This window comes from Pectinophora gossypiella, chromosome 1 (genome assembly GCF_024362695.1).
Source record: "Pectinophora gossypiella chromosome 1, ilPecGoss1.1, whole genome shotgun sequence".
In the NCBI taxonomy this organism is placed as follows: domain Eukaryota; kingdom Metazoa; phylum Arthropoda; class Insecta; order Lepidoptera; family Gelechiidae; genus Pectinophora; species Pectinophora gossypiella.
The window spans coordinates 6,422,251-6,446,836 of record NC_065404.1 but is presented as its reverse complement, the minus strand read 5'-3'; the positions used below and the strand labels follow the sequence as shown (position 1 = coordinate 6,446,836).

Below are 24,586 nucleotides of genomic sequence, written 5' to 3'. Positions count from 1 at the left end.
TTTTGGAATTTCAAAGAAATCTGTCGCAACAATGTAGTACAGAGTGTTCGGAACTACTTTCTGTAGCGCGAATGGTATTTATTTATTAAACGGAATTATAGAAGAAAATAAAATAAAATCGAACAATAAGAGTTTGAAACAAATACTGCAGTAACACAAAATAACTAACGCAGAGTCACGGTCCGCCATTCCATCCAACAAGTTTTATGTGCCCAACAGTAGAGGACTGGAACACTGCCTTAATATATGATCAGAGCAAAACGAAAAAATCAATAGTGTTAAATAATAAAAACCCTTGTCAGAACTTAGATCTTTTTATGTAAACCAATATAATAAGAGCCAGATGGAGCTTACCTCAACCACAGAAGTGATAGTCTAGATAGTCTCGAGAAAGATTCATGACTCAGTTGGCGTTCACGAAATCGTGCTTACGTAGTGGGTTAACCATTTCATGTAATACTTGCTTTATCTCCAAGCAGTTTGGAAGGATCCTGCAATAGACTTACCTTTTTCTAAGAGTTGACTCACGAAATATTAATACCTTTTCTTCAGAAGTGAGTCCGGGTACGTCGGACAGTCGCTCGAGCAAGGTCCGCAGCTTCATGACCCGGTCGGCGCTCACGTAGCCGTGCTTGCGTAGCGGGTTCACCACCTCTTCGCGTAACACGCGCTGCACTTCCGAGTAGTGAGGAGAGTCCTGCAATCATTATGGGTGTATAAAGGAAGAAAGATAAGTGTAAAATAATAGTTATTCTACAGTTTTGAATTGAAAACCCGACACCTAGACAAACAATTATGCTTATTTAAATGGCGCGTTCATGTTCCTGCAATGTGCTAGGATATTTCCCAACAAGATTGGTTACATAAGTACAGAGTACATGAACGTCGGAGTTAAAGCAATTGCCGTAGCCGAAACTGGCTGCTAGATCACATCGTCATCACAGTTTTGATCGTTACTAACAATCAGGCAACTAACGCATCGGCATCCAGCGACAGGATGGTTCTATAGAATACACAATGATGGGTCAATAGAGTACGTATTGTATTCATCCCATTTCCATGCCAGTTTCCGAGAATATACCTATACAAGGCGGATACAAGGCGGGCGGATTAACATGATGGGACTCGATTTTGACTGTCGAATGAGGTTTTAGCTAAGTAATCACCTATGTTGACCGAAAAGCGGTTCCAAAACGTAGCTCTGGGACTTGTGCAAAAGAGGTTGACTCTCAAGCATCTGTCGGATGGTCTGACGATAGCCACGGCAGTGCAGCAAACTTCCTGAAGCTCAGTAATAAACCGTCGTTCAACATCTCCTTGCCCAATTACCTACGTCTACCATAAAAAAGCCATCTGACAATTACATAATACGTAATGATGAAGGCCGTGGTCTTAAAAAAATTGCTATCGAACTAACCTCGGGCTCCGGCGGTCGATACAACAGCGCGTCGAACACACTAGTAAAGGTGAACATGGCGAAGAGCGTGGCATCGAGGTAGCACGAGTTGTGGTGTCCCTGGATGCCGCGGTTCTTGCCAGCCAGCTCCCCCAGCGAGCTGAGTGGCGCCACCACGCCCGGTACTACCGGACAATCCGGCTACACACATAATTATATTAGATTGGACTATTACAACAATAACTCATCTCCACAGCGTTATGCCCGCTTACACAGGGACCCCTTATCTAACCTGAAGATTTGACAGGTGCGTTTTTACAGAAGCGACTGCGCCTGTCTGACCTTCCAACCCGCGAAAGGAAAACCAGCCCCATACAGGTTAAGTCACATACCTCCGAAACACATTTCTCGGGAATGTGGGTTTCCTCACGATGTTTTCCTTCACCGTTGAACACGTGATAACACTATGTATATGATTCAAGAGATGAATTCGAAAACAAATTCGAAAATCATTAGTTTAGGTCCATGCTGGGAATCGAACCTGTGACCTAACAGTGTGAGTCAAGCGTTCTTCCAAAAAATGGGCTATCAAGTCTAACTAACAATTTATTACGAGTCGAAGATAACCTATGCAAATTGACCACCCACGTCACGTCAAGAAGATTACATACTAGCGCGACGTATAGTTAATTATTATTATGTATATCTACGCCCTGCATAACTGGGCAAAATTTTAAATTTTGAATTGAGATCACCATTAGAAACAAATACCTGTTCAAAATCATCTGTTTCATGCAGATCGGCGCGGTCCGGCGGCGGGGTGTCGCGGAACCGCGCGTCTCTGCGACACAGCGGCAGCGGCACGAACAACGCGCGACCATTCGCACACGAGAACAGTCGCTGTCCCCCGCGAGTGCCGTCTCCTAGCCCGCATACACTCTGTTCCAGTTCTACGCCTGCTGTTGCTGTGTCTGCACATATAGGAAGTACCAGCTTAAATCAAATCAAATACATTTTAATGCACAGAACTCAAAGTGCGTCGTTTTGAGCGGAAACGAAGCGAGCTGATCATACGAAGCGTCAGCATTAATGAATTGCTTTGAGTTATCATAGTAACTTCATAGAATAAAGAATTATATACTAAGTATCGAACGGTATCTTTCCGCCCCGCACCAATTCGTAGCTAGATTTTCCTCACCCCCTCTAGGTCTTACTTTAGTCTTAAATGGTCGAAAGTTGCTAAGTCTAATGAATAAGGTGAAGCGCGCTCTCGTTCGCACTTGCACGTTAGGCCGCACACGGTAAGAATGCGATTTTTGTATGTATGGATTGTCCGGGCTGTGGTCGATCGCCGATTTGTGTATCTAGTGAACGTAGTTCAGTAGGAATCACTGCAAAACAATGAAACCTGCTGAGCAAATTATCATGCACGATTTGAATATTGTCAAAACCATTTTGTTATTATTATTAATATTTTTCTGACAGAACAAGGGTCATAAGTGGAAGATTTCCGCTGCAGTTTGTTTGAGCAATATCATGTACCCACTTTAGAACCCTGGCGCACTATCATATTTGACATTTAATGAGACTTACGGATTTAATTTGTCAAAAAAGTTAATGTGACATGGTTTCAAAGTGTATACTTATATCTTGTATTGTATTGTAACGTGTAATGTATATATCTTAGTACGAGTACTCGTGACCATACGCCTAGAAAGGTTATTCTGCTTGTTAATAGTTGTACTGTAGTTGTACCAAAAAATTTTATGGTGTCAGTTCAGTTCTAACTTAAGCGTCATTTTCAAGATGAGATTATTTGCCTTTGCTTCGATTTCTTCCATTCGCTAGCAGTTGGACATAATCAGAGTACCTCATTAAAATGCAAAATAAACAAGAGGTAAAATAAACAAGAGGTAATCTAAATCTACAAACGAATGCTAATTAGTTGCGCCGGAACTGTATATCCGCTGTAGTCAACATAGTTTGAAATGGCGTTAGGTATGGTTTACCTGTCGTTTATTATAACTGTTTTAAAATGAAGGATCTTCGAAGGATTTTTTAGGAAGAAGAAGAAGGATCTTTTCATAGCACTCGCCCGTGCTAAACTCACAAGCTCCGGCCAGACAAGAGCTGCGAGTTCGAGTCCCGTCTGAGCTTTAAAATTTGTGTTTTAAATTCTTTATTTACCGTCCATGAGTCCTATCCACCTGACGACGCCATAGTAGTGTTGGTCAACATCTGTAGCAACTTCTACCATGGAGCCGACTCCGATGTCCTCCTGCGGCGGCGGCGGGGACCGGCTAGCAGGCACTGGCGCCGCGCGCGGCGAGCCCAGCGCCGGCGAGTCGTACACCTCTTCAGGATTCTCCGCGCCGCATACATCTGTACCATAAATACGTATAATTTAATCGAACTATATAGTTATATAATCAAACTAATGTAAAGAAACCTACAGTCTTCATATTCGAGTACACATAATGGTATTTCATCAACGGAGAGCTCCCGCAAGTACGCGTAAGCCATGCTTCGCCGTAATGCCGCGGCGTGCCACCGACCGCGGCGTACTATAACTATAATTAGAAACTAGGAAAGCTAAAATTGGACAGTCCACGATCGCGCGCCGTGTGTGTTGTGAGAGCACTTGTTATCATAATGAACAGTAAGCATACTAAATGAGACTAAAGTGCAACAATACATAAGATGGATACTGCAGCCAGGAACCCTTTGGTAATGTGTTTAACTTTGCTTTTCTTTCTGTACTATATGAGAAAAAATAAATTAACATTTGTTGTGAACTTTTTGGTTTTGTTTACATAACAATGTTATGGTGGAGCATATTAGATCTATATTTAGAAATAATTCATTTAACATGATCAATCTAATCAATTTAATTTGATAAATTTTAGAATAAATTGTAGTGCAATTGCACTATCAAGTATTACATGTCAATTTAACCTTCATAGGACAAAGGTGAATGAGTGTAAATGTCAATTTATAGAAAATACATATCATAGCCAAACAAAGACTTTACCTACTAATATGCCAGTTTCAACTTTCTTAGGTTCATGCACCATCTTGTTTTTCTTCTGTGATTCTTCACTGATTGGATATGTGGATGTGGTGGGCCTATTTTTCCGTTTATCTGGAGCCAAGTGAGCTATGAGGTTCATAGACTTGACCCGCTCCGAGTGTGGCGAGCGCTGCATGCTTCGTCTGTGGCTGGGCACTGAGCCATACTCGGGGCGCTCGGGCTCTCGTGGAGCGGGCGGCCACCCTCCCCCAATCAAGTTGTAAAGGTCTACCTGCAACAATATTTTAAAATAAGTATATTTGACTTACTTATTACTAAAACCCATTCTAGGACTATTTTTATAGGAACTCTTATAGATAATAGAACATTTCCATTACCATTATTTGTACAAGCCTTAATGCAATACCCTCAACTGTTTCTTTTTTTTTCCCTAGACCCTTTTGTTAGGAATAGTAAGTATAAAATGAAAATGTAATTAATAAACCACAGTCATGAAACCAAAACACAATAAACAATATACCATTAGTACTGTAACATAATGAATGTTAGAAAAAAAATGTATTGCAAAACCAATAGTGCTTGACGATAGTAACTGTTGTGATTTGTTAGTGTAATGGTTGAATATACATCAAAACCTGTGTGTCTCTGCAGCTGCCTGTATTGTCATTTTCTTGATGAGTTTCATTGCTCATTGTAGTCTCTGAAGTATGAAAACATGGCTAAGAATTTTTAGTAAACTTAAAAGTATTTGTAAGTTTAGAGAAAAAATCCATAACAAATTTAATTACCTGTTCAGAAGTTCCTATATTATTTCTTGATATCAATAAAACCTTGAATAAACAGTAAGTATTAGTATTTGGAATAAATTAAAAGAGAAAATAAAAATAATTTACACAATAACAGTATCAGTAGGTATCAGTAAATCAGCTGTTTGTTGACATTTCTTTTTTTTTATGATATTTCTCTCATTAGCAATTCCTCGCGAAATGTTTTATCGAAAGAGGATGATCGATCAATTTGTAACAAAGACCTTGTATTTGTAAAGTCTTTATCTCTTTCTTTAATTTCACTTGCCATTTTTTTTACTTCCCAAATCAAATGAGATTTTTTTGTAAAAGAATTGACAACATTTCAAATTTTTAAGCCGTGGTTTTTTTGTGCTATTTCGAAAGTACTTGTTTAAATAGAAGACACGTATTTTTTCTTTTCAAGATTTTTCCACTAGAAGTTACAAAAAATATTTTTTGAAAATTGGATTCTGCCATTGATAGAATGAAGGCAGTATAATGTAATGTACCTTTGCATGCGTATTTAAAACAAGTCGCAAACAAAGTGTCATGTTATGTATGACATTTACTTTTTTTATAATTTTTATGTAAAGGTCTGAACTTATTATGCCTTCCTCTTCTGACCTCGTGGATTTTTCAATATATTTCTATTATTACTGAATTAAAAAATCTGAAAAAATGTGTTTTGTGTAAATCATAGAAATATCTCGAAATGGTTTTCGATTTAAGGCACCTTAGTAAAAATGAAATGTTGTCAATTGCTATCACACGAGTGTTTCGACTAGCTATCTCACTTACTCTTACTACTAATAATCAAATTATGCGCTTTGTTTTGCATCCAAAACGCGTATGTACGAGTCCGTATAAGCCTTACGACGTTTGATTGTATGTATTGTATTGTATGTATTTGTAGGAATAAAGTTATTAATTTGACCTTTGGTGTCCGTGTCGGACAATCGTAAAATAACTTTTTATTTATAAGAAATTTAAGAAGTGTTTCGTAAATTAAGAATGAACTTTATTTGGAATTGATTCGATAGCTCTTCCCAGTGGTGAAGGATTTTATAACCTTCCCTAATTTTATACTTGTTTTATACATTTACGAACTAGTTTTGTGTTTGTGATTGAGATGAGGTGGTGACCAGATTTTGGGTAATAATAGTTAAGTATCGGTCTCCAGGCTTTTGCCGACATCATGATCCGCCAGGGGAGCATTGACGATATCAACGCCCAGCAGTTTCTCAAGATATCCAACTACGAAGACACTGTGCGCCAGTTGGATATTTATTATGCCATAGGTAGGTATCTTCTATTTGATAAGTATAACTCAAGATTTTATAATTTGCATGTTATACTTAGTCCTACCTAAAAATCTGTAAATGTATAGTTTTATATGAATTATATAGTTATGTAGAATAAAATATTATTATGAAACTTCTAATATACCTACATACTTTGTATTATAAAGTGTACCTACAAAACTGAATCAATATTTTAGTTTATATCGCATTATTAACAGAACTTTACAACATAAATAAATCATAAATAAATAAACATTATTTACAGTAAAGAGGCAATTATTGCGGTTCCAAAGTCCAATCACAGGACTGTTCCCGGTGCTATCATCTGACCTCCATATTGGCAGTGTGAGGGACAGCATATACTGTGCTGCTGCAGTATGGGGCCTTTACCAGGCTTATAGGTATTTATTTAATTTATTAATGTTTTTTCAATACTGGGAATGTAGAGAGTAACTCTGTTCAATTTATTATATTATACTTGATAAATATTTATTGAGCACTGTTAATCAAATTATCATTGTCTAAACAAGCCTAAGGCAATTGGTAGCTACTTTATACAACTAGCTACTTTTATAAGAATGATTGATACTAATTGGTATAACATGATTGATGATTACAGACGAATTGACGATGACCGTGGAAAATCGCACGAGTTGGGTCAGAGCACGGTGAAATGCATGCGCGGCATTCTAGAGTGCTGGGTGAAGCAGTCGGCGCGCGTCGAGGCGTTCAAGACCCGACAGAGCGCCGCACACGCCTTGCATGTCAAGTTCCACCTCACTACAGGCGAGCCTGTCCTCACAGATGAACAGTACCATCACCTACAGATTGACGTCGTATCTCTTTATCTCCTGTTCCTTGTGCAGATGATCACTTCTGGCTTACAGATTATTTACACACAGGTAAAGGTATTTCTCTGATTGAAATTACCTGATTTGAATGTTCATTTTAATTATCTGAGTATCAAAATTAATATAATGTTATGTCTTATTACATTTGTAAATAACTATTATTTATTTGACAACATTTTGTAGAAAAGTGGTACTTATATGTAAGAAATATTCATGTAAATAAAACAATAGTAACAGTATTGGTACATAAATTTAATAATTTTCTCTAATATTCAGGATGAAGTGGCGTTTATTCAAAACTTAGTATATTATGTGGAGCGAGCATACAGGACACCAGACTATGGCATGTGGGAGAGGGGCTCCAAATATAATGATGGCAAGCCTGAAATTCATGCGTCATCTATAGGTAAGACTGATTACAAGAAGACTTTCTTTGGCCCAAGAAGACAGTTACAACAAACAATTATTATTTTCTGGAACACCTGGAAGAATGATGCCCAAGCAAGACAGAGATGGTTGGAAAACGAAGGGGAGGCTTTTGTCCAGCGGGACAAATTTACAGAATTATTGGTGCTTCTCCTTGTAGCTGTATAAGCGAGCCTTTGTATTGTTGTAAGCAATCCTGTAAGTAAGCTTTATATTTGTGGATAAAACAGGAACTATCTTATGTTTAGGAATGGCCAAGGCTGCTCTAGAAGCCATAAACGGCTGTAACTTGTTCGGGGACAAAGGAGCGTCATGGAGCGTTGTTTACGTAGACATTGACGCTCATAACCGCAACAGAAGCATATTCGAAACGATGCTTCCGAGAGAATCTAGTTCAAAGGTAAATAGTCTGCTTATTTATCTTATGAGCAGTATGGATCATTATTTGTATATCTATCTTCTATTTAATTTGTGGTATTCTCTTTGTACAATTTTGCGTTACCTTTTATAGGCGTAAAACTGTACTATGAAATGTTCTAATGTTTGTTTAGAAGTTATAGTAGTACAAAAACTGTATGTCATGAGAGTCTCTATTAAGTTGTCAACTTTTGCAGGGTGTAGACGCGGCTCTACTACCAACGATATCTTTTCCTGCGTTCGCTACACACGAGGAGCACCTGGTACAATTGACGAAATCCAACATGTTACGCCGATTACAAGGCAGATATGGTTTCAAAAGATTCAGCCGTGATGGCTATAAGTGCGTGCTAGAAGATCCTAACAGGAGGTATTATAATGAGGGGGAATTGAAAGAGTTTGATGGGATAGAATCTGAATGGCCTCTCTTCTACGTCATGATGATCATAGATGGCGTATTCCGAACTTTACCAGATCAAGTTGAAGAATATCAGAGACTGCTAAAAGCCCGAATATACATGGACGAATTTGGAGGTACCGTTTATTTTCTTTCCATATTAATGTAGTTGGTCAAATAGGTTGCAGTCAGCCGCACATTAGTACACTACTTAACTATACAGTTTTTTTTTTAATATTTAAATGGTGACTGTATATATTTGTTTCAGATCCAGTTATACCATGGTATTACTACGTGCCACGTGAAGGCTTAGAAAATGAACGTAATGAACCATATTCAGTCAGAAGAATACCAGCAAGTGAGTATCATACTTGCAGACTTGCTCCTTTTCTTTTAATTACACTTCTCATCATAAAAATCTAAACACTTCGCAAGTTTATGTTAAAATTAATGGCATTTTACAGTAAATATGGCATCTTTAATATAATTGTTCCAAATTCAAATTAAAAATGTAATTAAACTCGTGTTATGTTAAAAAAAAGTTAGATTGCGATGTTTTCGGTGAGAAGTACATGTATTTTATATAAGCTTAATTAAAAAAAATTAAATGTGTCAAAAAATATAATTTACAGACCAACCAGCTGATACTGAGAGTAAAGGTAAAACAGATTTGGTCTCGGAATGGATTTTTTGTATTACTAATTTACTATATTTTCCACTGTGTTAACCGTAGTTAGTAGCTTTCAGTTTGATAACACGTTTCTGCCTAAGCCTCTTTAATATTAGTGCTGTGCTGAGTGACTAAAGTAAATATTCACGTTACACTTTAGTACTACAATGCTCACTAATATTTCAAGATTAAAATGCTTTTTCTAGCCATTTATTAAGCTTCCATTTCGTTACCTTTTGAAGATTTATCCCCTTAAGAATTTGCAGTTTTATTTCCTTCGTTGATAAGATAACTCTTGATACAATAGGTAACAAACGACATAAATAATTGCACATGTTGTAATAATGTATCTAGACAAAAAGTTAGCGTATAAAACCACAGAACATTTAAGAACGATTTTTCGTACAAAACCATGGTTAATATGGCATGTAATGAGGAGGGATGGAAGGCATATAATGTATAACGAGGAAAGTTATGAGTTTGAATGTGAACGGATATAGGGGTAGGGGACGAATCAAGAAAGTGTGGATGGATTGTGTAAAGGAGTATATGTGTGTGAAAGGCCTGTGTACTGAGATGAAGACTGAAAGAAATGAATAGAAGAGAAATACATAATGTTGTGCCGACCCCACCTAGAGGGGGATAGGAGGATTATTCTCGTACAAAACCAAGCAAATGTCTGTCATAAATTGCTAAGTCTGCTCAGACTATCAGAGTTCGTGGTCGGCGATTTCCCTCAATCAGTGCTTATCACTATCGACCCACTAGGGTCGATTAATTCTTTCAAATATTTTTCCTCTCAGACGACGCCCTAAGCCGAGGTTCGCGCCCAACTGGGCATCGTCAGGCCTGTTGTCTTAAACGTTGTACTGGGTGAGAGCCTTCAGCGCTCCTCATTTGTCCGGCCAAGTAGTTAATGCGGCAAATCTACTATAAGATACGTCAAAAAAAAAAATCAGACTATCAGACAGTTTGTTGGCAAATGGTGAAAGTTACCTTTATTCTCTACACCTCCCAGCGCTACTCATATGCATTTACTACACTCAAAACACCCAAATTTTAAGATGTTAACTCGAAACTTCTCCAGTCAGTCAGGTTTTAGTATTTTAAGTTGACATTTACGTTCTCGACTTGAAGCTAATAAAATGATACGGAAATAATGACGCCATGCTCACTGGAGTAAACACGAGTTAAGGTTGTGGCGACGTGTAAGAACACTATTGAGCTGAGTTCGAGGTCGTACTTAAGGTCGCCTCAACTGAAGACGGAGTCGAAGAAGTTTCGAGTCTTCTTCTCTCGTGTGGGTTGTGAGGTGGATTACTGGTTGGTAATTCCTGATGTCAGGGTTACTATTGAGCCGCCAAAGGCCTCTGACATGACTCATGTAACGGCTACTTACGTACATCAGTAGAAGAATCAGAAGAAGCGCCCGACCTGGCGGCCGCTGCGCACGACGCCTGCCTCGTCACGTAGGCTGCTTGCCCACCTCAACTGATCGCGCTATGATGCGATTTCCATTTTGATTCGGGCGTAAAAGTATGAACACTGGCCTTCAACCAGCTCGCTCTGGTTTTGCCTATACTATAGACCAACTTCAATTACCAACCTCATCAACCCTGGTATTAGGGTTTGAGCCGCCAAAGGCTCCTGACATGGCTCATGTAGCGACTACGTACTTACATCAGTAAGTAGTAACCGGGATCAACGGCTTAACGTGCCTTCCGAAGCACGGATCATTTTACTTTCGGACAATCAGGTGATCAGCCCAGCCTGTAATGTCCTAACCAAATTAGGGATCACAAAGTAATTTTTGTGGTATGTCCCCACCGGTATTCGAACCCGGGACCTCCGGATCGTGAACCTAACGCTCAACTACAGGACCACGGAGGACGTTTCGAGTTAACATCTTAGAATACGTGTGTAAGCCTCTAAAAATGCAACCTCTTACTGTAAGCATAAAATTTTCCGTAGTAATACGTAAACTAATACATTCAGATACCGGCGGGCTGTTCCTCTGGGCGCAGTCACTGTTCGTCCTAGCTCAGCTGTTGACCGGGGGGCTGTTACATGTCAACGAACTGGACCCGATCAGGCGATACTTGCCGTCTTACAACCGGCCGCGTCGCGCTGGGAGGTACTCCGCCTTCCAGGTATGTCATATTTCAATTTGTATTTATATTTATGGTACTTTATAAAGCTGTTTCAAATTTTATCAAACTGGATGACTTGTTTACACGTGTAATAAAATTTTACCTGCGACCTTAGCAATCAGGCAACCTTAGCAATTAACTGATTATAACGTAACGTTGTAACGTTGTTTATTTTAATTTTCGTTTTGCAATAAAGAGCTTTGTATTGTAGGCAATCTCACGAGTTGTAATTCGTTTGCATAATATGTGTATAATGTTAATGTATTTTCTGTACATACCACGTATACATCCATTCATTTAAGCAATACGTATATTCACAGAAAATTGGATTAAACTGTATTGGGTACTTACGTGAACCATTTCAATTCAAAATTATTTTACTTTCATGCTCCAATCACAGGCCAAGCCGGCATTCGTAAGTATTAGGCATTGTTGAGACCAGTATCTATATAGCATGTGATAGAAAATTGCCCACTTATTATTTCACCTATTCTGCATATGACGACATTGCCTTTTTGCATGACCAATTTACTTCTAAGCGAACAATCTGCATTAAGAATTCCTAAGACTCCCTTTTAATATTATTTTTCCAATTATTTGAAGTGATTATTTAGTGCTTAGTTACAAACTTCTGCACCATAGAGGCTACATAACGTCGTGTGGTTATTATTGTGACGCGCGCTTTTAATAGGCAATTAAAATTCTTCGAGCGCTATCTTTGCAAATAGTCAATAAAGGCATTCATTGCGTTCCTATGTTAGACATGTCTCTGTCTGTCTTTAATATAGATTTAGATTGCATAAAAAAATCTTGGTCATTGTAATATTATTATAATGATGCAGTTTTACTATGTTTCATTATCATTGTCGTCAGGACAAATAAAATCCACAAATAATAAATTATGATTACTGCATTTTCTGGTGATGGTGGTTTGACAAAACTGAAAATGTGTCTTGTATAATCTATAGGTTTTATCTATAATCTATATAAGAAATGAAATGCAAAAACTGCACGATATTGCACGCTAAGCAGACTTAACGAAGATATGAGAGCACGATTCTTCAACAGTTAGGGTCTGTTTCACCACTGGCTGATAACTGTCTAGTAGCTACCTAGAACGTTCTCACTGTAATCAGAAGAGAACAAAGGAGACTAGTGGATACATGCTAAAATCGACCAATCACAGCGTGCGAGAAAGAAGACGCTCTGTCATTCTCTTCCCGCGATCTATCCCTGCGCATCTCTCCTCTCCGCTTGGGTAGAGACCTACCTTTATCCGATAGACAACAAGCTCTCAGACAGTTTATTAGCATATCGTGAAGCCGGCCCTTGAAGTAAAAGGACACGTAATAACTCTAGCCTGCACTGCACAGGGCATAGCCACGGATCTGGTGGTCCAAGTGGTGCTGATCGCGGAGTCCATGCGTTTGCAAGCCATGATGGGCACGTATGGCATACAAACACAAACGCCTCACGAAGTCGAACCCGTTCAGGTAAGAATAAAGATTGAGAAAGGAATGAAAATTCTTTATAGTATAGTAATATGTTTACGATAGAGAAAGATCCAAATTCAAAATCCGAACATCCCTTTCGGGGTTTTTAATGACGTCTTGTAACAATAATGTCTAAATAAATAAATAATAATTAATGCTATGTTGCCCTTTTCTGCCTAATATGAACAGACCCTCTCGTTATTTCCTTCTCATAAACTTTTTTAAGCTTCCATTCTATTATAATTCCAATCACCTAATCAAACGAATAATGTGTCTTGAATCAATATAATAAATAGGTATATTACAAAAAAAAGTAAGTTGATTTCAGGGAAACTTACTTTATAGGTATGCAGTTCAACTCAACTGGTGCACGTGTATAGAGAATTGGGAGTGTGTCAGAAACTGAAGCTCACTGGTCGGCCTATTAGACCAGTTGGGTCACTCGGCACGAGCAAGGTACGAAACACAGAATATCTATTGTGATGTAGAATATAGACAAATTGACAGAAATGTGATATACTGAAAAGCAATAATAACTCGATCATTTTCAGATCTACAGAGTATGTGGCATGACAGTTTTATGCTATCCGCTTATATTTGAAGTGTCGGAATTCTATCTGTACCGGGATATGGCGCTTCTTATAGATGACATAAAAACGGAGCTACAATTCGTGGGAAAGTAAGTCCTTAATCTTCTATATACCATTTTAGCAGCACTTCTATGTTAGTAAATTATTCGTTTAGTATGTGCTTGCCGCAAAAGATACTAGGTGTGGTTTAATTTTTATTAAACTGTAAAAGTCCCTAATAAAAGTCTATCCATTTCATCTTCTACCGCAATGAAATGGCGCTGGGTGTTGGCTTTGATCTTTTAATAATTTCGTACACTAAAATCCAATTAGCTTTTATTACTTCAATGCTTAGGATCCTCCTTTTGGAAGTATTCTCATTATTTCCAATGTTTAGTCGCCGTAGGAGTATTTAGGTAGTATTTAGTACAAAGGTCTGTATATTTTCTTAATATTTTCAAGTGAACTTTGTTAGGTACTGGCGTCTGTCAGGGCGGCCCACAGTGTGCCTGCTGGTGCGCGAGGAGCACATGCGAGACCCGCACTTCAAGCAGATGCTGGATTTGTTCGCGATGCTCAAGAAGGGCCACTGCGATGGTGTCAAGGTGCGCCTTGGACGCCTGCAGAACTTGATCTCCAGCTCTTGTATGGGTGAGTCGAGATCGTGAAGAGTTTTCTCGCTGGGTGGCGTTCGTAAGATCGCTTCAAGCAAATGTGGCATCTGTTCACGATCCTCAACAGCCACTGTAGGTTGATCGTTAATTCCAATTTCATCCGATCTCTTTTATACAATTACATTTCGCCATTACAATTAATAACACTGAAACAAAACTACAAATTACATGTAATTCCGCAGAGCATCTTGACTTCATGAGCCAAGGAGAGTTTCCATCAGAAATGTTCACACAGTTCAAGCAATTGGAACACGAATACATCGGCTACCAGTCGCTGACCGACGTGCCAAGAACCTTAACGTATCGTGAAGAAACACTCAACTTCGAGTCGTACAAGCACAGATCCACGCCTGATATAGTCTCCGCGCTCAGAAGCACGGATAATATCTTCGCTCAAAGCCAACTGTGGGGTATACTGATGGAACGAGAGGGACCTATGTATGAGGTAGGTTTAGGGACGTAAAAATTGATTACTTAAATTCTGTAGAAAAAATATCTCGGAAGAATCTTTGTATCAAACCGCTAACAAAATCCCGCACCGTGGTCTGGTTTGGCTCGCTTTACCGGTTCTGTTTCAACAAGTATAAAAGTGCTCTAAGTTCGTCCTTGGAAAATACCTCCTATCCATGGCTGGGTCTAAGTTCGAACTTTAACTCTTTAAATTAGAAACAGTCATTTTCGTATTTATAGTATTAGTATGACTTTGCAGGTAAACGGCACAAGCGCGCTAGAGTCCCTGAAATCGCTGTACCACAGCGCCGGCGTGCTGCGGCACTGGCGCGCAGTGCGCTACTGCTCGTCCCTGCTCAACCACACGGTGGACTCCATCAGCCCGTTCATCACCACCGTGCTCGTTAACGGCAAGCAGGTGGGAATTGGGATACATTACGTCACATTTGCCCGCGTTGGGGTTTAAGGCCCGATCTCCCTATCCATCCATAGGGAAGGCCTGTGCCCCAGCAGTGGGGACGTTATTGGGCTGGTGATGATGATGATGTCACATTTATATATCGTCTCTTCTTCTCTGGTGTTGTCATCTGATATCAGAGTAATCATTGAGTCTCCAAATGTCTCTGACATGGCTCATGTAATGAGTAAAGAAATGAGCAATATCATGTACCCACTTTAGAACACTGTCGCACTATCATATTTGACATTTAATGAGACGGTTTAATTTGTCAAAAAGTTAATGTGACATGGTTTCAAAGTGTATACATAGTAATACTCGTGACCGTACATAGGCTAGATCCCTGAAGTCTCTGTACCACAGCGCGGGCGAGCACTGCAGCACTGTGCGTAGTACTTTACTCTGAAAGTACGATTTCGGACGGCGGTATATTTTTGGCTGAACTTTAGAAATATCCGATTATGACTAAGATTCGGAACAAACTTCGAACCCTCGTAAAAATGCCTTTTTGTTAACAAGCTCACAGATGTCGATGCTGACGATGTCAACTATGTCATTATGGTGAGTTTACGGAAATTGTTAAGTTGTACTACATCACATAACCATCGGATATCAGCACCCAACCACAGCAATAATAAGGAAGTCTGTGTTAAGTAGTCAAGGAGATTCTGAAGTCAGCTCTTCCAGTGTAACTGAAGATAGTTTTATGTCTCTTTCTAGTTAACGGTTGGCGTGATCGGACAAAAGGAAACCGTGTTTGATAAGCCGATGACGCCGGGAGAAATCCAGTCTGTGATGTATTCCACCATACAGCCGTATGATGTCATCGGAGCTGTATTGCAGCAGGTAAGCATATTTCTTATTTACAAGTTTCGAGGCCTCTTGGATATAAGACAGATTACACTACACTATTGTGTTACTACGCTATAGAAATCACAATGTGGCCAACATTCTTTCTTACCTTGTAGCTGTGGTCATTATGAATTTAATAATCGTCGATCTCTCTTCTTCTATCATGTGTCAGGTTACTGGTCTCAGGGTTACTATTGAGCCGCCAAAGGCCTCTGACATGGCTCATGAACGACTACTTACTTAATCAGTAAGTAGTAACAGGGACCAACGGCTTAACGTGCCTTCCGAAGCACGGATCATCTTACTTTCGGACAATCTGGTGATCAGCCAGTAATGTCCTAACCAAAGTAGGGACCACAAAGTATTTTTTGTGATATTTCCCTACCGAGAATCGAACCCGGGACAATCTGATGATCAGCCAGTAATGTCCTAACCAAAGTAGGGACCACAAAGTATTTTTTGTGATATTTCCCTACCGAGAATCGAACCCGGGACCTCCGGATTGTGAGACCAGCGCTCACCCACTGGACCACGGAGATCGTTATCGTCGATGTAAAGTGTAAACTTTTTAAAGCTTCATTTATTTTGATGTTAATGATCATGAGTATCAACTTTACCTCATGATATTAATTAGTATAGATTATAATAACATTATCTTATTTGTTTAACTTTACAGGAAGTAGTCCTCTACTGCGGCCGCTTAATCGGAACCAATCCGGATATGTTCCGCGGCATCCTAAAGATCCGCGTGGGCTGGGTGTTGGAGGCCATCCGCGTGTACTTGCAGCTGTTCCCGTCGGAGATCCGCGCTGACTCACAGCTGGAGAGCCTGTCGCCGTACAAGCTGCGCACGCTGCTCATACGAGTGCTCACCGTCTCCGACTGGGCCGATGAGAAGGGGTGAGTGGACTAGATATAGAACATCATCAATCAACATTATTGTAACCAGTCTCGGAGCAATCTTTCGCCCTCTCTCACATTCTTTCTGACCGCATTCTGTCTATTTTAATATTTCGAATACAATTCCTGTAATTTTTATGCGCATAAATACTCATTCATTCATTCTTTTTGTCTTCCTCGAGTAGCACTATCGGTTTCTTAGTACTCCGGCTGTAATATCGTCGTTGCAAAAATCTATTATGTGCAATCGGGTCAATTTTACAGAAATTAAAAAAACTTCCTCTTGTTTTTTTTTGTATGACTGTGTTAAAAGATATTTAAAGACAATATAATTGATATTTACGTACGCATAATTGATATTTACGTACATAAGAGTTTGTACTGAATGTTTTAGGACCAAAATACTATTCGATCCTGACAAAAAAGAAATTTGGTGAGGGCGACACATAAGAGCTTTTTTTTTAAATTGGCAACGACGTTATATTCTAGCCATGTTCCTATGACTACTTTCTTTAGGTTGGCCTGGGGGGTTAAAAACGCCATATCGAAGCAATTCATCTCAATAAGCGATAATGCAAATTTACATTTGCGCATATAAAAGTAAGTGCGCAATGCACACAAATGTCAGATAGCAATATTGTTTTTTTTAGATGAATTGCTTCGATGTGGCCTCTTTAACCCTCCAGTACTAGGGGGTTAAAATGGCCACATCGAAGCAATTCATCTAAGAAAGCAATATTGCTTTTTGACATTTGGTTGCATTGCGCACTTACTTTTTTATGCGCAAATGTCAAATTGCAATATTGCTTTCTTAGATGAATTGCTTCGATGTGGCCATTTTAACCCCCCTATTCTGCTTCATAAAGGTAAAATCAAAGCGCCCGCGCCCGGCAAAACGACATAATATGTCTATCTATATAATATGATAAATCGATAAAATGTCCGTGACAAAATTGGATAATGTTGCTCATATTAGCAGTAATAATTCACAAGTCATGAAAATTAAAGTTCCATGCATGCGATTCTAGCGCTTCTTTTGTCGAGCGGATAATATTTTAAACTGTTATTTAGTCATCCATCATTTTGTAATAAGGCAGTAAAAATCCTAACACCATAAGTGTGCGTCAAGCTAGCGGCCTCAAAAAAAAAATGGGCACGAAAAAATAATTTGACCATACCAAAAAATAGTACTCTTAGTGAAAAAAATAGTACCTGTTGTAAAAAAATTAGTACCATCACGGTTCTGGATTTATAGCTATGTTTTATTGCACTTGCTAGCTTGACGGTGAGCGAAATTTGGCGAGAGTTAACGACAAGGTCTTTCGCTTTGATTTAAACGCCAAAAAATAGTACCGAAATAGTACTCACCCCCTGCAAAATACCGAAAGTAGTACTTCAACGGTTCCAAAGTTATAAAGGCAGTTCTTTGATCCCGCTAGCTTGACGTTTTGAAAATACCTATTATCTGGGGAATGCTTGCATACTTCAGTTTGTAACTAATGTCAATAAACTCGTATGAAATAGTACTCCCTACCATCATAATTTGGACCTGATTCTCCTTGTAGAAATATGTCAAAAGTCATTATAACCTATGTCATACATTTATCAAGACAAGTACAGTCGCGAACAAAATTATTACACATGGTCAAGAATGTTGTCAGATTTCAGTATTTTTCCCCATTTTTGGGTAAAATTTGGTGAAGTGCCAGGGTTGTCAGATGAAAGTAATATCATTGTTGAAACTCTTTGAGTTATTCTACAAATACTGCAAATTGTTTATTAACAAACACTTCGATCCGTAACAAATTCAACATGAAGGTATAAATTATAAAATAAAACAGAAAATTAAAAATGTATTATGATGTATTAAAATCACAGATTGTTTTCGATAAGAACTAGACCCATGCAGCCATTTTCTATTAAAATTAGTGCATATGGGTGTGTGCAATAGGAATTTTTTGTAATAGCAGCACTGAAGTGCAAAGAAATGGTAGGGTAGACCTCCAAAATGGCAATACTTACGAATAAATTGTGAGGTTATGTAATTGTCTACGTGACTGTATCAACAACAAATGTATGGCATAGGTTATGATGATTTTTTAACATTTCTACAAAGAGAATCGGATCAAAATTATGATGGTAGGGAGTACTATTTCATACGAGTTTATTGACATTAGTTACATACTGAAGTATGCAAGCGTTCCCCAGATAATAGGTATTTTCAAAACGTCAAGCTAGCGGGATCAAAGAACTGCCTTTATAACTTTGGAACCGTTGAAGTACTACTTTCGGTATTTTGCAGGGGGTGAGTACTATTTCGATACTATTTTTTGGCGTTTAAATCAAAGCGAAAGACCTTATCGTTAACTCTCGCCAAATTTCGCTCACCGTCAAGCTAGCAAGTGCAATAAAACATAGCTATAAATCCAGAACCGTGATGGTACTAATTTTTTTACAACAGGTACTATTTTTTTCAATAAGAGTACTATTTTTTGGTATGGTCAAATTATTTTTTCGTGCCCATTTTTTTTTTGAGGCCGCTAGCTTGACGCACACACACCATAAGCATATAAACCGAATATGTGTTTATTTTTTTTTATGTGATCAACCAACCAACTGAGATAAATAATATTTGTTTTTTTTTTATTTAATTACATTATAAATATTGTTTCAGTTTAACGCCACTGCAGCGACGTCAGCTGGAAGGCTGCCTGTGTCGCGTTCCTAAACACTTCTACATACAAGTGTGGGACATTCTGCTGCGAACCCCTAAAGGGATAATCGTACAAGTAAGTAATATTAGTTTTTATGACTTGAAATATTGGGCAGTGGGACCCGTGTAGCCCAGTTGGTGGAACGCTTGCCTCTCACATTGAGGTTGCAGGTTCGAATCCAGCACAGGCCTATACCAATGATTGCCGAGAAATGCATTTTCGGGGGTATGTAACCTAGCCTGGGTTGGAAGGTCAAACAGGCAGTCGTTAGGTAAGCGGACTCTGTGAAAGAAACGGGATGATGCTACGGAGATGATGATGACTTGAAAATATTGCATAGGATTGAAGTAAATCAATCTATATTGGATGTTCTACTCTCTAGAGCAAACAGATATTAATTCTTTAGGCAGAAGAATTCCAGTTATAAATCTTAAAGAGCGGGTAAAGTGGAGGCCATTCAGAGCGGGTAAAGTGCGTGCGTAAAGTTCGGGAGAGTTCTAGGAAGATTTTCGTTCCTTTTTGTTTGTATTCTAATCTTAAACAAATCTTCTTTCTCAGGGCCACTCGATCCCCGCGGAGCCGACCCTAGTAAACATGTCACGGTCAGAGTTGTCATTCGCCCTGGTAGTGGAGTCCGCTCTAGTGAAAGTGTCGTCGGCAGCAAGACGTCAGCTGTGCGTAGAATTGCTATGTGTGGTGGCTACTATACTGCGACGTAACCCTGAGCTGTGTCTCCGGCAAGCTTTGGACTTGGATAAGCTACTCGATGATGCGCATTATACTTATGCTAAGGTAGGTTATATTTTCTTATCCTCTCCTAAGAGACTAATGGACTGGTTTAATCAGACACGGAAATATTACGTAGGACATTGTAAGTTTCATATAAAAAATATATGTGTATAGGGACAATATGGTCCTTTAGAACCACAAACGAACTCCCGCTAAGTAAGTCTTGGTCATATATGCATTACCTAGTTAATCTGCAGATTATCTGGTAGCTATAAGCGCGAAATTAGGAGATATGCGCACGTATGTAAGAGCTATTACGCTACTACAATAATTATATATTTTTATTTCGGTATATCATGTACGACGATACGGCTCACCACCTATCACGTTGGTCTTACAGAAAGCTCAGTGTGGTGTGTGAACTACGTTCATCTTGCGATGGATGTGCCTCAGACTACTCCAATTGGGATATAGTCGTGAGTTTACGTCATGTTTTTGACATTTCAAGGAACTAGGAGGCTAACCCCGTGATGTACCCCTTAGGACAGCGGGCTGGCGTCGTCGTCGGAGGCGCTGAGCTCGGCGGCGCCGGCCGTGAGCGTGGGCTACCTGGCGCGCGCCGTGGTCAACTCCGTGCTGCAGGCCGCCGCCGCGCCCGACCTGGCGCCCGCCGCGCACGACGCCTGCCTCGTCGCCTAGGCTGCGCGCCCACCTCAACTGATCGCGCTATGATGGGATTTCGTACGAATTCGATTCGGGCGTACACGTACAACCGGTCAATGTCAACCAGTAGGGCTAACATGTACAATGTGATAAAATTTCGTCACGGCCATTTTATCGATTCTGACGATTTCATTGTCGTTTTGGCGATTGATGCTAATATGTAAACCCAAATAAGTAATTTTGTTCTGTCAAAATACGAACAAAATCACTTGGCACGCATGTTAGAGAAAAAAACAAACTTATCGATTTTGACAAAATGTATTGAATCGATCGATAATTTTATCACGTTGCGCATGTTAGCCCTGCAGCTTACACTAGTTTTGCCTATACTATAGACCACTATTGATAATCTGTCATCAAAAACAGTGGTATATACAAGCCATCGATAAAATCAAGGTTATATTCGGTTGAAAAACTATGAACTGATTAATAAATCGGTTTGGATGCCATTTTATATTGTGATAATAGTTAAAAAAAACTTATTAGAAATCGAAAAGACAAAGTGATTTATTTTTATATTAATTTAAATTTGAAATGAAATGTCGATACTTTCACGATTTTTTGCCATTGCAATATTATGTCTCATATGATAAGTAGGTTAGATTTTATTTTAAGCATAAGGATAAAAATCATTGTTGATATTATTATAAAGTTTTATAAATCAATAAAAGATGGGATTCTTAAATCTTTTTATTTCATAAAAAACAATCACATGTCACAGGCAACTCAAAATCCAGCGTCACACCAACTTTGTTCATACCATTGCACTCAATTCACTACTTAAAATAAATTATATTAACTTGGCGTTGTGGCTACTATAGTCCATTGTATACTTTATTGTTTGGAGCCTGCTTAAGTATTTTCCGCAATGCTGAAACAAATGAGTCAATGTATAAGTTTTCCCATGGCATTGATTTAGGTATTTCAACAATGAATGATTGATTACATGGAATGTCGAATTAACTCCAAACAAAAGAGAAGCATTTCCTGCCTACTACATTTCTCTTAATTGAAATTCGTCAACGTCGTCATGGGTAACTATGTTATTATAAGAATGACCTTTATCAAATAGGATATTTGGAGTTGGAAATTACCACAATCTTTTTTTTTCCTAATTCTACAGGGACCCAGATAAATTCCTTGGAATTGACACTTAAAATTTGAAAACAAAAAGTTTGACCAATGGCCAAACGACGTCAATCCACCCAGATAGCATACGCTGCGTGTATTGGTCGAAACCCTCGATATAATTACCGAAACGCGCGGCGATAACCGTACAGTAAGACCTTGTTCAGAAAGCGCGATTTACTCGCGTTTTCATACCACAGAGTAATTTGATTACTTTATAGATTCCTGCATGTTTGGAGATGTGCGTCTGTATCCGTACGATGTCAAGTACTCTGTGGTATGACAACGCGCGTTAAACGCCTCATCTGGACAGGCTCTACGTAATGAAATTCTCCCATAGAACAGCAGTAACTTACCTTCTTTCTCCTCATCTGTGAAGTCCTGCTTGGGGAAGTCAATGTCGAAAGTGACATACAAGTTTCCATGCAGGTTGTTGTTGTCAAAGTTGGGCATGCCCTCGCCCTTCTTGCGGACACGCGCGCCGGCCCACGTCACCTTGTCGCGCGACACCGACACCTTGTGGCCGTCCAGATGGGTCAACTCCAGGTTGAAGCCTGTTAGGGCGTCCTGAAATCACACACATTCATATAAGACTTCTTTGATAAATGTCAGACTTACATAGCTCGTGGAATGATCTAGTGACCAGAGTTAGGATTGTTACATGGAAATTGTCAATTAGATCAAAAATATTGTTTTATGTACATGGCTAATTCTACCGTTACCTGAAAAGAATTGCTATTTAGCAATAAGGCCGCCGATTATGATTCTTTATAGATTGATAAAAGTTACCTGACATCCAAATAAAAATTGATTTACCACAGTATAGAATGGCTATAAATGTTTTATTTAATCTAATACACATTCTTGATTAACACACATTCTAGGCTGTTTAGATAAGAGTTTCAAGTCCAGCTCAGTCTCATACTGTTTTCACTCAGTTTGAGCTGTGTGATATTATTGAAATTACTTTTTTAATTTTAATGTTCATTGTAATAAATTTTTAATTGTTTTATTGTAATTCTACATAAAGTTTAAAAATCTTTTTCATATTGCATTTTTAAATAGAGCTGTCAATATTGTTGATAATTATAGCAGGTTAAAACGAGCTATGACAAAAAGATCATAAAACTAGCAAAATTCCCACCTGTAATGAAATGGTAATGTTAGTGTAGAGGTCGTCACCACGGCGAGTGAACTGTGGGTGCTTCTCTGTCCTCAGAATTATAACTAAGTCCCCAGGCTCCCCGTCCGTATGGGGCTCTCCTTCACCGCGGAGGCGCGACTTGTGACCATCTGGGGCTCCCACTTCTACCTGTATATTGCGTTATTATTAAAATTTAACACAAATTATTTTTATTTTAAATAAATGAAACAAAAGGAATTATGAAAAAATATGTAAAGAAGCAAGTAGGTATTTTTTTAATAGGTTAGCTGAGCTGTAAGGAAGATAAGAATGATATTTCATTAATTCTAGGTAAGAAGTAGTACATATCTGTTTCCTAATTTGAACTTTACATAGTTTAAATACAACTGAATAAGTTATTACAGTAAAACTAGTCTGTAGTAAATACCTCAATTTCCAGCAGTCTTTCCTCATTGACAAGTTTGACATTGGGGCACTCGTCACACACAGTCTGCTGCATCATCTGGAAGCGGCCTGGGCCCAGGTTCCTTGTCACCATCTCCTGGCGGCAGTTACACTTCCTCGTACCCGAAGCGGGCTTTATCACTGGCTTATTTCGGGTTATCTACAATTACAAAATTGTTACCAATAATTTATTGCTTACACATTCATCACCTACCTAAAGCATTAGTAATTTTATATGACCACAAATTATGTGTTCATATGATGACCATTCTGTAGTATACTGAAAGCTAATTTGTTGACTTTAAGTAGGTACTAGGTACTTACTTCAATAAAATTGCCGTTATAGAGCTCTTCTAGAGACACAGTGAGCTCCATTACGACGTCGGCGCCGCGCGGTGTTTCGTGTTGCTGCGGCTCGCCACCGAAATGGAAGCCAAAGTCGCCGAAGAAACTCGCGAATGGATCATTGTTGTTCATCATCCCATCTTTCTTGAGACAATCCTCCCCGCACCGGTCGTACAACTCTCGCTTCTCGGGATCCGACAAAGCTTCGTAAGCCGCCCCCAAATCTTGGAACTTTTGTGACGCATCAGGATCATCTTGATTTTTATCCGGATGAAGTGCTTTTGCTAATTTTCTGTAAGCTTTCTTGATTTCATTTGTGCTAGCAGAACGGGAAACGCCGAGTATTTGATAAAAATCACGACCCGCTAGCGATAAGACTAGAGCAGACAAAAAATAAATTAGACACACGTACGCTGAATTGGATAACATTTCGAAACGTTTACGCCTAGGAACTAATTTAGAAGCTAAAAGGAATTTTGGAGAATAAAGTATTCGTATCAAATATGCTCCAACATTTCGTCTTTTGACATAACTTGA

At 39.0% G+C, this 24,586-nt stretch overlaps 3 protein-coding genes across 9 annotated transcripts in view; 1 reads left to right on the top strand and 2 right to left on the bottom strand.

Moving 5' to 3' along the window:
• LOC126368470 (ubiquitin carboxyl-terminal hydrolase CYLD) overlaps window positions 1-5,448 on the bottom strand; it is a 9,436-nt gene extending 3,988 nt beyond the window's left edge. Inside the window, exons 1-7 of one of the 4 annotated variants that reach the window (XM_050012500.1) lie at window positions 5,216-5,448; window positions 5,063-5,146; window positions 4,428-4,698; window positions 3,584-3,778; window positions 2,168-2,367; window positions 1,418-1,597; window positions 542-697 (exon numbers count right to left, since the gene is read on the bottom strand). In XM_050012500.1, coding sequence (XP_049868457.1) covers window positions 542-697; window positions 1,418-1,597; window positions 2,168-2,367; window positions 3,584-3,778; window positions 4,428-4,698; window positions 5,063-5,119 — 1,059 coding nt within the window. In that variant the 5' untranslated portion in view covers window positions 5,120-5,146; window positions 5,216-5,448. Of the gene's footprint in view, window positions 1-541; window positions 698-1,417; window positions 1,598-2,167; window positions 2,368-3,583; window positions 3,779-3,849; window positions 3,978-4,427; window positions 4,699-5,062; window positions 5,147-5,215 lie in introns of those variants that run through there. The other 3 variants (XM_050012491.1, XM_050012507.1, XM_050012514.1) reach the window with 3 other exon arrangements.
• On the top strand, window positions 3,971-21,673 carry LOC126368448 (probable phosphorylase b kinase regulatory subunit beta). 4 transcript variants are annotated; one of them, XM_050012453.1, is made up of 22 exons: window positions 3,971-4,123; window positions 6,396-6,513; window positions 6,782-6,917; window positions 7,136-7,418; window positions 7,644-7,773; window positions 8,042-8,193; window positions 8,408-8,744; window positions 8,876-8,965; window positions 9,240-9,266; window positions 11,273-11,427; window positions 11,828-11,842; window positions 12,801-12,920; window positions 13,266-13,376; window positions 13,472-13,599; window positions 13,965-14,140; window positions 14,346-14,608; window positions 14,873-15,031; window positions 15,791-15,916; window positions 16,599-16,822; window positions 19,497-19,611; window positions 20,095-20,328; window positions 20,809-21,673. In XM_050012453.1, exons 1-22 carry the CDS (start codon window positions 4,097-4,099, stop codon window positions 20,962-20,964), a joined length of 3,282 nt encoding a protein of 1,093 aa, XP_049868410.1. In that variant the 5' UTR covers window positions 3,971-4,096; the 3' UTR covers window positions 20,965-21,673. The 4 variants fall into 4 exon arrangements, with proteins under 4 accessions (XP_049868410.1, XP_049868427.1, XP_049868417.1 ...); XM_050012478.1 differs by lacking the exon at window positions 3,971-4,123 and adding an exon at window positions 5,987-6,100; XM_050012470.1 differs by lacking the exon at window positions 9,240-9,266.
• On the bottom strand, window positions 21,666-24,586 carry LOC126368508 (dnaJ homolog shv). The gene is made up of 5 exons (XM_050012536.1): window positions 24,029-24,586; window positions 23,688-23,864; window positions 23,261-23,428; window positions 22,473-22,683; window positions 21,666-21,859 (listed from the first exon to the last, which is right to left on the bottom strand). The coding sequence occupies exons 1-5, from the start codon at window positions 24,476-24,478 to the stop codon at window positions 21,804-21,806; spliced, it is 1,062 nt and encodes a 353-aa protein (XP_049868493.1). The 5' UTR covers window positions 24,479-24,586; the 3' UTR covers window positions 21,666-21,803.

What these genes read in the sequence shown, in the direction of transcription:
- LOC126368448 (XM_050012453.1), top strand. Translation starts at nt 4,097, where the DNA reads ATGGATACTGCAGCCAGGAACCCTTTG. An exon ending in CTGCAGCCAGGAACCCTTTG is followed by an intron (nt 4,124 to 6,395) that starts GTAATGTGTTTA and finishes ATCGGTCTCCAG; the next exon opens with GCTTTTGCCGACATCATGAT. An exon ending in TACAGATTATTTACACACAG is followed by an intron (nt 7,419 to 7,643) that starts GTAAAGGTATTT and finishes TCTAATATTCAG; the next exon opens with GATGAAGTGGCGTTTATTCA.
- LOC126368508 (XM_050012536.1), bottom strand. Translation starts at nt 24,478, where the DNA reads ATGTTATCCAATTCAGCGTACGTGTGTCTAATTTATTTTTTGTCTGCT. An exon ending in ACATTACCATTTCATTACAG is followed by an intron (nt 22,684 to 23,260) that starts GTGGGAATTTTG and finishes GTGTGATTTCAG; the next exon opens with GACGCCCTAACAGGCTTCAA. An exon ending in CACAGATGAGGAGAAAGAAG is followed by an intron (nt 21,860 to 22,472) that starts GTAAGTTACTGC and finishes CATTTGTTTCAG; the next exon opens with CATTGCGGAAAATACTTAAG.